Below are 12246 nucleotides of genomic sequence, written 5' to 3'. Positions count from 1 at the left end.
TAAAAAAAAAAAAAAAAAAAAAAGAGCCAATCACCTTTAAGATACAGACATCGCCTGTCAGTGAACGAGAAAGTGCATGCGCTTTAGCTGGACCAACCTGGAAAAATAGTGTTATTTTGCGTGATCTGAGCTAAAGAAGCAAAATGTATGATGCTATTGTTATCAGAACCCCCCACCCCACCCCACCCCCACATATTTATACCGTGATCAATGGGAACATGTAAATTCTTTACATTGTAACCCCCACCCCAATGTTCAATCCAAATCCTACGCCCTTGGATTTGACTGCTGATTTGAAATATGTTCTTTGATTGTAATCCTGACCAACCATTTGGGAGATTTTGGCCTTTCCCCATTCAAGTAGATAGGAGCTGCATGTAATCTAGAGTTGCCGCAAAATTGCTGCAAACTTGTGGCAAATTCACCGCTTATTATTTTCACATGCAAATCAGTTTGTTATTCACCGCAAATGTTTGCCAGAAGTCTGCAGCTCTTCACCGGTAGTGGTGAACCTGCAGCAAACCTTTGGCGACAGTGAAGAGTTTGCGGCAAAGCTCATTTGCATGTGAAAATTATTCAGTGGCGAATGCTGGCAACTGTAATAATAAACATTCACTTTTAAGCAAATAAAAAGCATAAATGAGTCAAAGTTCTAACATTACATAATAATACAACTTATTTAGCAATCATTTTTCAAAATCGGTGTGTAAAACATGATTAATTATAATCTCTTTAGATAATCGTACACCTGTAAAAAATAAAATAAAATGCTAGCATTGCATAGCATCGCTTATCCTCCACAACTTAGTTGCATTGAACAACTGTTAAGATAACAGGAGCATTGCCAGTTTGTCTGGTATTCCGAACATCATACAGCTGAATTACTTTATGGTCAGAGATCAGAAATATCAAGAAGGAATACCCTACATACGACTTTGAATAGAACACAGAATTACTACCACTACTGAATCTGACAGCCACAGGAACAAACAGTGCTACTCTTTTGCTCAGTTTTGGTCTCAAATTATCTTTGGAGGGCGGGATTTTGGAACGAGGGGGCGTGGCTAATTCATTGGCTCAAGTGAAAGTTTCAGAATGCTAAAATCGCTTACAGCACCTTGAATGTTACCATGAACTGCATAGATTCAACAATATGCCGAATTATTAACATGACAGACTGAAAATGATCGTTTAAAATTTTACAAATGCATAAATAACAATTGGAGTGCGATTTACCAGCCTAACCCAATGAAACAAAAACTGGCCCAGATATTGCGGTAGTATTAACCATATTAGGACAGATAAATCTGAGAAAAAATATGGTAGAACTTGATTGATCGTGCAGCATTTGATGTCAACAACAAAAAGATATGGGAAGCGTATTCTCCACCCTTTTGAAAGTTAATAAGCCTGTTTTACTATCCTAATTATGCATTAAACTTTTAGTTTCATTTTATTATTTGCATTTTGCATTGTTTGTCCTTTCTTTCCGCCACCATATCAGAACAGACCTCCAACCCATTTTTGACCAGTTGAGAACCACTGTTCTAGCACATCGACAGCTGCAAAAGCTAATGCGTATGGACCAAAAGCCACAAAACTCCCATTTTTATTTCATGGTGTCTTTAAAGGAGCATTTCATCCAAGTCTGTTGCATAGTTTAATGTCCTTTGGCATTTCAGATCTATTTCAAACGAAGAGAGTGTTGTCCATGAGAGAAATCGTGGCACTAGCAATAGTGAACTCGACCAAGCGTGCCCGAGCCGGTCACCAAAATATCTGGCTGTCCATTCCGCCAGATCTCCCGGACGATACGTTCTCTCTCCTCCAATCGCCTGGCTCTCTCCAGCTCCTCTGCTGAAGTAAAGACGTTTACACTCTTAATAGTCCCATTCCAGTCACTCTGATCGCTTATGGGGCTCTCAGTGACTGTCTGGACTTCTAAGTCCTCAACATCTCCAGCTTCACTTTCCTCCTCATCCTTGTCTTCCTCTTCCTTGCTGGACTCTTTAAGGCGTCTCTTGTCTGGTAATGAGGGTGTCTTTTTCTTTAAGTGTGGTCTGCAGGCGATGCCGAGGATCAGGAGGACCAGGGCCAGGAGAAGACCCGAACATACGCCCAACATGAAGTACAGCGCAAAACTCTCCATGTTTTCTGTGTTGGATACATGGGGAGAATAATGAATCATGAGTAAAAGATCATGTAGACTATGGCCATATATTCCTAACTCCACTTATGTGTTCACGTCATGTTGGAATTACTGCAAAAAAAAAAAAAAAAGATGACAACTCAGAGATTCTACTTGGAGCTGTCACGACCTTGAACCTTGGAAATTATTCGAGATTCATGTGTGTCAGTGGATCTATGTGTGGTAAAATTTGCATTCTTGCAAAATTAAGAACAAAGACACCAATCCAGGTAACACTTGCTATAATAAAAATGGCATATCAAACATACTGTAAATATATGTAAACTACCTTAAACTGTTGAGGCCGCTGCCAGTTTAATTCGTTTTATATGACGTCACGACAGTCAAATTGTAATTACATTATAAGCACAACTTGTAACTAAGATTTTTACAAAGACATGAATGTTTTGTACAATTCAGAATCTCGTAATTGCAGTTAATCCGACTTGACGTCAACGCACCGTATGAAAGCTCAGGCTTAACAGTCGTGATGTCATGTAAAAAGAACCAATATGGCAGCGGCCTTAACAATAAAAGTGAACACATATGATATGCCATTGTTACCTGGAGCATTTTATTTGTTCTTAAACATTTTCCAGCAACATATAGAGGTGAATAATGTAGTTATAAATATTTTGGCCATTTTGGCATTATGACTGTTGCCATAGAAACTAATAACTTCTGAGGTCCCTGGACGTCAACAGTTGCCATCTCGTAATAGCAGCAATTCCAACGTAAATGCAGCATTAAGCCAGAATACAATCTCAATGCTCTAAATGCCACCACAACTGAAAAATGTTAGAATTTGGTACCAGTTTGTCCAATCTACAAGAAGTAGAGAAAAGAGAAAAACAATTGTAAAAATAAAGGTTAAAGTCAGAAACAAAAAAGGATTTTAGAGTCTGATGTCACATAAGTACCTTCTTAAAGGAATAGTTCACCCAAAAATTTTAATTTGCTGATAATTTACTCACCTTCAGGCCATCCAAGATGTGTCTGAGTTTCTCTCTTCATCAAAACAGAATTTAAGACTTTTAGGACACTTTTCATTTCAGGCCTCCTCCTCTAAACAATGCAAGTGAATGTCCTCCATTTTTTGACGGTCCAAAATGCATATTTAGGGTGCATCAAAATAATCCACATGACTCCAGTCGACAAATAAAGTTCTTCTGAACCCAAACGATTGATTATTTTGAGAAACAAAACAATACTTATATACTTTTTAACTACAAATGTTCCCTTCCGTACATCTCAGTGACGTGCGCTCATGAGAGGGATGACGTAAGCTCGTTGGTAATGTCACACGTCACGTGGAGGCGGAGTCAGGAAGCGTGTCATTGTTTACATATATATTATTATTTGGAAATGATTTTTTTTTTGTTTGTTTTATTATTTTATATTGTTTTGGACTGTTTTGCTTTGTGAACGGCACAAGTTTCTCTTGTAAACAATGACACGCTTCCTGACTCCGCCTCCACGTGATGCGTGACCTTACCAACGAGCTTACGTCATCCGTCTCATGAGCGCACGTCACAGAGATGTACGGAAGGGAACATTTGTAGTTAAAAAGTATATAAGTATTGTTTTGTTTCTCAAAATAATCAATCGTTTGCATTCAGAAGACCTTTATTTGTCGTGTGGATTATTTTGATGCTCCCTAAATATGCATTTTGGACCATCAAAAAATGGAGTACATTCACTTGCATTGTTTAGAGGAGGAGGCCTGAAATGAAATCCTAAAAATCTTAAATTCTGTTTTGATGAAGAAAGAAACTCAGATACCTCTTGGATGGTCTGAGGGTGAGTAAATTATCAGCAAATTTTCATTTTTGGGTGAACTATTCCTTTAAGTTCCACAAATAACGTCTATTCTCTAGTCCTTTAGAAAACCATCGATTTACTGGTGCTTTAGTTTTTTTTACACTAATATTCAGGGGTCTGAGATATGGGCAGCAAGAATTTATAGCTTAACTCAAACCCCTTCAAAATGGAACTGAACTGGGACCATCTCAGCCATGTTCCAGGTTCTAGTCCAGATGTCAGTGTGAATGGAAAGTGGACTGAGACCCATTCTTAACTAATGGACTGAAATAAGATCTAATAAACCCAAATTTGAGGTCAGTGATAGTGTAAATGCAGAGAGAACTTCAGTAGACATTTCTACTCCACATAAAGGGGTCTGAGTTTAGGCATCTTAAGTGTGAAAACACTTGCAAACTTGCCGTAAATTCACATAAAGAACCGATAATGTATGACCAAAAACGTTTTTAATCTATAAAGAACCATATAGCCAACCCAAGAACAATGGCTCTTGGAAAGAAATTATTTCTTTAATCAACTTTAGGTGTTAAACCCTTATGTTTAAGATTAAAGTTCTTCAGTTTTTTTCTATTGTTGTATGGTTTGCACATTAACAAGACTAATAAAAACCTTAATTTCACCCTAAACCCTTTCACCCTTTCACCCTTTCTCTTTGATAAACACTTAAGCCATTTTTTCAGAAGTGTGAAGCCAAATCCAACAGATGTCCTTGGAATGGGCTTTTGTTTTGTCCTTGGGGTAAGAAGTGTGAGGAAATCTTATTTTAAAAACAAAGTTCAATGAAACTGATCCAATTCTATATCAGATCTCAACCAGGTGTACCTTTCAGAATTTGATGTCTTAACCTGGGTTGTAATGAGGTGTTTATGGTGAGTGGTCCTACCTTTTATATGGGCATAAGTAGCCATGCTGTGACTCAGCAGCTCCATGTCTTTCCGAATTGGGTTCATGTTGATTCTTTCTGGCGGGCTGTAGACGATTTATTTTCTTTTTGTTAATTTATTGCACCACGGTCAGCCCCTGTTGCGAAAAACACATGTATTGTATAGATGATTTATAAAGGGGAACTGTATGGTTAACATATTAGTTTTTTAGATAACTGCGATGCTTGCATAAACAAACAGCACTGAACAAACACGCTCTTCCATGCACAATTAGACAAATATGCCCTTTTAATTGCACTAATTGTGCCATTAGCCTTGTTGCCTGAATGAGCAGAGCAGAAATGTATCCGTTTCTTTCCACACAGGCCATTTGTAACTGTTGTTGTTCTTGCAATGACCCAAGATTCACTCTCCGCTCGCTGACAGATTTCCCATTTTTCCCACAGGAAACTAGAATCGATGGCGACTTTCACATGCATGCCCAGGGTCCATTTGGGACTCTTCCCTGGGAAACTGGGAAGATTCCAGCTTGTGTCACTCTCTCTGAGAAGGAAGTGAGGATGGGGAGGATTAAAGCTGAACATCTGGGATCAGGATTTCCCAAGAAAACTTCAACCGTCATGTGACGGAACCACACAAGTCCTGCATCAATGTTATTATTATTAACAGAATCTAAATTGAAAATGTATACGAAACTAAAGAAAGTAAATATAGAAATAAACATATCTGAATTTTTTTTTTAAAACTAAACTACTTTTCATGACTCCAAAACTGATTTTTTAAATTAATTAATTTTTTACAATTTATTTTATTAATTGTCAATTTTAACAATTATTAATGAAATCAATTTTAGTTTTTAACACAGTTAATTATAAAATTTTAAACCTTTATTACCCACCTTCAAATGCCGCTAGATGGTGATAACACTAGATAGGCTTGAGAAATTTGACGTTATTAAACATATTTAAATTATGTCAGTCAATGCATTAACTTTGTCCTAAAATACACAGAAAACTTATCTTTTCCCTGAACGAACTAAAGCTCCCTAGGCAAACTTAGCACACAAAATGTTTTTACTATGCGAGGCAAAGTTGCGTTGAGCTGAAACAGGCTTCAAAACTATCAACTTTTAATGTTAGCATTACTTTTAGCGTTAACGTGGAGTAACCTAGCCAGCTACAATCTCCTCAGCTGGTACGCGCAAATGTAAATACAGAATGTTACGTTCAAACCACCCCTTTGATTAGCTGAGTTCTCCCAGAATGGGACAAATATCACCAAAAGGAACACCCTAGCAGAACAAAAGTGCATTACATCATACAGGTGCATCTCAATAAATTAGAATGTCATGGAAAAGTTCATTTATTTCAGTAATTCAGCTCAAATTGTGAAACTCGTGTATTAAATAAATTCAATGCACACAGACTGAAGTAGTTTAAGTCTTTGGTTCTTTTAATTGTGATGATTTTGGCTCACATTTAACAAAAACCCACCAATTCACTATCTCAAAAAATTTGAATATGGTGACATGCCAATCAGCTAATCAACTCAAAACACCTGCAAAGGTTTCCTGAGCCTTCAAAATGGTCTCTCAGTTTGGTTCACTAGGCTACACAATCATGGGGAAGACTGCTGATCTGACAGTTGTCCAGAAGACAATCATTGACACCTTTCACAAGGAGGGTAAGCCACAAACATTCATTGCCAAAGAAGCTGGCTGTTCACAGAGTGCTGTATCCAAGCATGTTAACAGAAAGTTGAGTGGAAGGAAAAAGTGTGGAAGAAAAAGATGCACAACCAACCGAGAGAACCGCAGCCTTACGATTGTCAAGCAAAATCAATTCAAGAATTTGGGTGAACTTCACAAGGAATGGACTGAGGCTGGGGTCAAGGCATCAAGAGCTACCACACACAGACATGTCAAGGAATTTGGCTACAGTTGTCGTATTCCTCTTGTTAAGCCACTCCTGAACCACAGACAACATCAGAGGCATCTTACCTGGGCTAAGGAGAAGAAGAACTGGACTGTTGCCCAGTGTTCCAAAGTCCTCTTTTCAGATGAGAGCAAGTTTTGTATTTCATTTGGAAACCAAGGTCCTAGAGTCTGGAGGAAGGGTGGAGAAGCTCATAGCCCAAGTTGCTTGAAGTCCAGTGTTAAGTTCCCACAGTCTGTGATGATTTGGGGTGCAATGTCATCTGCTGGTGTTGGTCCATTGTGTTTTTTGAAAAGCAAAGTCACTGCACCCGTTTACCAAGAAATTTTGGAGCACTTCATGCTTCCTTCTGCTGACCAGCTTTTTAAAGATGCTGATTTCATTTTCCAGCAGGATTTGGCACCTGCCCACACTGCCAAAAGCACCAAAAGTTGGTTAAATGACCATGGTGTTGGTGTGCTTGACTGGCCAGCAAACTCACCAGACCTGAACCCCATAGAGAATCTATGGAGTATTGTCAAGAGGAAAATGAGAAACAAGAGACCAAAAAATGCAGATGAGCTGAAGGCCACTGTCAAAGAAACCTGGGCTTCCATACCACCTCAGCAGTGCCACAAACTGATCACCTCCATGCCACGCCAAATTGAGGCAGTAATTAAAGCAAAAGGAGCCCCTACCAAGTATTGAGTACATATACAGTAAATGAACATACTTTCCAGAAGGCCAACAATTCACTAAAAATGTTTTTTTTTATTGGTCTTGTGATGTATTCTAATTTGTTGAGATAGTGAATTGGTGGGTTTTTGTTAAATGTGAGCCAAAATCATCACAATTAAAAGAACCAAAGACTTAAACTACTTCAGTCTGTGTGCATTGAATTTATTTAATACACGAGTTTCACAATTTGAGTTGAATTACTGAAATAAATGAACTTTTCCACGACATTCTAATTTATTGAGATGCACCTGTAATTTTAGGCAAAATAAAAAAGTATGTTTGCCCAGTAAGTATAAATTAGCCTTAAAAACGAACAGTGTGAATAATAAAGAGAGCTGAACAAAATTGAAAGGAAAAATCGAAAATTAAACAGAACTAAAAACGAACTTAGTAAATGCAACGCATCTGGGATCAGGATTTCCCAAGGTGTCAGTCAGAGCTACACGTGTCTTGGATGTGTGCTGGGTGAGAATCTCCTCTAGCACCAATGAGGAAACAATAAAAACCATGAGATTTTAAATAAGGCGACTTCCTGTGAGCATCCACACCATAAAATCCACAGTCGCTGCGACCATGCCGAGATCACGGAAGAGGTGCCATGTTATTGCCTTCCTGTTTGTTTCCTCTTGGGGCCTGTAATTACAGCAAACTTTAATCTACACCATTAACTCCCAAAGTCTCAGCCGCCTTGATCGCTCTCTGCCACGCTCTTGGCAGAACAAGGGCACACATTCAAGTACACTAGAGCAAAGTACATTGTGTTCACTGCAGTTACATATCTTCATGGTTAAAATCCTCTAAACCTCCTCAAAGATGCCCAGAGAAATATTTTATAGATAATTAAAATATTTTATAGATGTTGATAAAAAAAAAGACACACATGAGGTGTTTCTCCTAAGCAAAAGATTTAACAATCTCAGATGCAAGAAGAAATCGAAATAGTGTCTCATATTAAACTTAGACTCGCCTGCAAGTCAGCAATCAATGTAAAAAATCTCAGTAATTAAGCAAGCATTTCTCATCAAATTCTTCCAAATTATCTGAGCTGTATATCCTCCACATTCATTTTATTTGTACTTTTTATCAACCAGTGTCGTAATTGTGTCTTTTTATTTCTCCCAAACAATGTTAAGAGAAACACCTGAGACAAAGTTAATCCAGCTTTGAAAGATCAACCTTTGAGCAATTCAATTTTCCTTTGGGGTGTTTGAGAGATAATGCTTCAAGACGTTAAAAATTTCAAGCAGGTATTTCTGTATCCTCCTGGACTCAACATCACTCTGTGAAGCCCCTCCAATTCTGAAGATAGTCAGTGCGGATTGGCAAACCCCAACTGTATTCTCTCACACAAACAAATGGCAAACGCAAACTAGGATGCCAGGAATGAGAGATTACTTAAGAAGCTTGTTAACATTGTCATGTCCTGCTCCAAGCAGCAATTAATGTGGGACGTATGCCACATGCTCCAAAAATACAAAACATCTTTGAAGCATACCATCTCCCACCCGTCAGACCGATTCCCAGAAGAGCAAACCTGCAGAAGGCATGTAGTGGCAGATGCTTGGAAAAGCTGCTGAGCTCATGTGTTTCTCTGTACATTCACCTGAAAGCACCCAATCAGAGTCCAGCTCTGTTCTGTATGAGCATCTTGTTCTAAAGTCATGTGTCAGGTATCATAGGGCTCATTGTCTCAGGATTGTAGTTTTGTCATAATCAAAACAAACCTGAAAATGTTAGTTTTAAAGGCTGTTGTATGAAAGAATATTTGAGTGGTGCACATTCACACTAATCTGTTTATTTTTATTTTTTGAAAACTCCGCTTTCAGTGGCTCTGCGTCATCATTTTCCAAAGTATGTGATAATGCGGAGCATTTTTCAAAAGTCTTGTAAGTGGAGGAAAACATCGTTCAAGTGTGCATTAGAGGTGTAAACATAGCAAAATGAATGTGTTTTAAAAAAATCACTAACAAAAAAAACAAAAAACGAATTAGCGTGGATGTACCCTAAGCTAAGCTACCCATAATTTAATGTAGTTAAACTACAGTCCAGCTGCTATTTTAAAAAAAGCAGTAAGCTACACTACAAATTACTAACTAAAAGTAGCTAACTACATTGAAGATATTTAAAGAAGAAAATATTGTTTAAATATATAATTGAACATATAATAAATATAAAGACATAAAACTAGAAAACACTGTATTTTATATTACTGAGTCGAAATATAGTGATAAACAGCCGCAATTAAAAAAAAAAAAAAGAGAAAGCCCCTTTAAGGCTGGGCGGGGCTCAAGTGAATCAATGAATCATTTATATGATCTAGTTAATTTACATGAAGTATTGGAGCAAACTGACTCACTGAAATGAATTGGATTTCCCAACGCTGAATATAAGTGAATCATTTATTTTATTTGGTTCAGTGTGTTGGATTCAGGGCTGGTACTAGGATGCGATCATGCAACGGGGGGTGCGATGTTGATCGTTTCGCCATCCACCCAGGGGGCAGAGTACCACTTGATCGTTTCGCTGTAAGTCAGGGCGGGGGCATCAAAAATATTCTCGAGGCACACACTTAATGCTGGTGTGCTGTGGGTGGAAGATAAGGCATTGCTAGTGTTCTGGGTGTTTACTCGTGATTGCTTACCTGCCCAAGTCAAATGAGCACTCCCCCCAAGTCTCTACAAACCCTGTTTACACCTGGTTTTTAGATGTGTTTCGGGTGATGTGATATTCTGACCCCTAAAAGTGGCAAAGCTCCCTCCCTCAGTGCAAGTTCATTGTAATTTTTCTGCCATATTTTTTATTTTAAAGCACACCGTTCCTTAGCAACAGTGCAGGATGAGTTGTGTTCACTAAATATCAAAATAAGCATAATATACAAAAGATTTGATGCTGAATGACAGCCTCGCTCACAATTCACTTCCATTGCGTCTATTTTTCATACAGTGAAAGTGAATGGTGACTGAGCGCTTGTCATTGTGCTTAACATCTTCTTTTGTGTTCCACAGAAGAAATAAAGACATAAGGGTGTGTAACAACATGAGGGTGAGTAAATAATGACAGCAGAATTTTCATATATGGGTGCACTATCCCTTTAAGTAAATATGCCAGCAAGACACTGTAAACAAATCCAGCCATCTATGTCACAATTTTAACTGACATCAGATCAGGTCAATTTAAAATGTCAAAGATAGAAATCTCAAAGCCCTCCAAAAAAAGAAAAGAAAAAAGAAAAGTAAAATATTTCTCACCTTTGCTAACGAACCATCATTATAAAACACATGGACTGTCGGACAGATGAATCCCATAACCAGAGGGCAAAGGTACTGTGACCTCACCATGCTGGGACACTAATCGCTAAGAGGTGTTTAAGTTCCTCGGTTGAGCCAGAATCAAACAGACTGACACTCTCTCTCTCTCTCTCTCTCTCTCTCTCTCTCTCTCTCTCTCTCTCTCTCTCTCTCTCTGTCTCTCTGTTCTTTCACACACGTCTTCTTTCACACACGTCTGACATCAGAGAAAACTTTGTAGAAACTCAAGCAGCCCTCTGTGATCACACGTCCACATCGCTCTCTCTCTCTCTGTCTCTCTCTCTCTCTCTCTCTCTCTCTCTCTCTCTCTCTCTCTCTGTCTGGGGCAAGATGATAGAAAAGCATTTTGGTTAAAGGGAGGCATTTCCTGTCAGAGGGGAAAATGGAGTAAGGGAGGGGTGCACAGCATGAGACTAGAATTTACACCCTTGGAATGGCAGTATGGTTCAGGCCACATTTCACACCCGCTGGCTACTGGATCAGTGTAAACCTCTAATATTGGGGCACACATGTATTTTGAATGTTTTGTGTGGGTGTGCAGGCCACATTAACACTATGTCTGTTTGTTTAAGCCCAGGCAGTATATAGAACATATGCTGTGCTAAATGTAGTTTGTATTGCTTTCAAAGTTTTCTTTAAAGTGGACATGAATCTAGACCATTGAGTACCTAAAATATATAGTCTATTCTATAGTTTATACAATATATTGTGGCTCCAAACAGTTTTTAAGCCATAATGAAAAATCTAGGATTTTTTTTTGGTAAGATATGATCAAATATAAAAACCACAAGCTACTTAAATCAGTCAAGCGACTCTTTTAAAAAAGTAGCTACACTGCAAGTTACTTACAAAAGGTTTGCCGCTCAAGTGAATCAGTTAATCATTTATGTTAAATACATCCGAACGAACAGACTCACCAAAATGAATTGAATAGCTGAATAGCTGAATAGTTTATTTTAACCAGTGGCGTAGCCACGGGTGGGCCAGGGTCCACCCAAATTAGACCCAGGCCCACTCAGAATATTAGAGACTATTCTTTGACTTCAAATATATATTTATAAAGGTAGTTTAAAAATGCACGTATTCTGATTTCTGAAAGTGTGAAAGAACTGTTTGAATGTGCCGCTTCTCTGTTGTTAAGGGAAATTTTGTAAAAAAAAAATAAAATAAAAAAAATTGGGCGAAAATTTGGCCCATCCAATTTCATTGGGGTCACCCAAAAGTAATTTCCTGGCTACGCCCTTGATTTTAACCGGTTCATTTGAACGAACTATTCGAAAGAAACTAATAAAAACTAGAAAGCATCATATTTTATATTACACGTGAAATATTACATATTATACATGAAACGTCCAAACGAACCGACTCACTAAAATGAATTGGAGTTCCCAATG

General features: G+C 38.2%; 1 protein-coding gene across 1 annotated transcript; it reads right to left on the bottom strand.

The window, feature by feature from the left end:
• Positions 1-181: 181 nt before the first annotated feature.
• On the bottom strand, positions 182-11118 carry LOC127420901 (protein eva-1 homolog B-like). Its single transcript, XM_051663508.1, has 3 exons — positions 10793-11118; positions 4893-5029; positions 182-2154 (listed from the first exon to the last, which is right to left on the bottom strand). The coding sequence occupies exons 2-3, from the start codon at positions 4957-4959 to the stop codon at positions 1730-1732; spliced, it is 492 nt and encodes a 163-aa protein (XP_051519468.1). The 5' UTR covers positions 4960-5029; positions 10793-11118; the 3' UTR covers positions 182-1729.
• Between the last annotated feature and the right edge of the window lie 1128 nt (positions 11119-12246).

Source organism: Myxocyprinus asiaticus, chromosome 30 (genome assembly GCF_019703515.2).
Source record: "Myxocyprinus asiaticus isolate MX2 ecotype Aquarium Trade chromosome 30, UBuf_Myxa_2, whole genome shotgun sequence".
Lineage (NCBI taxonomy): Eukaryota > Metazoa > Chordata > Actinopteri > Cypriniformes > Catostomidae > Myxocyprinus > Myxocyprinus asiaticus.
The sequence above is the reverse complement of the archived record's forward strand: the minus strand, read 5'-3'. Positions and strand labels throughout refer to the sequence as shown.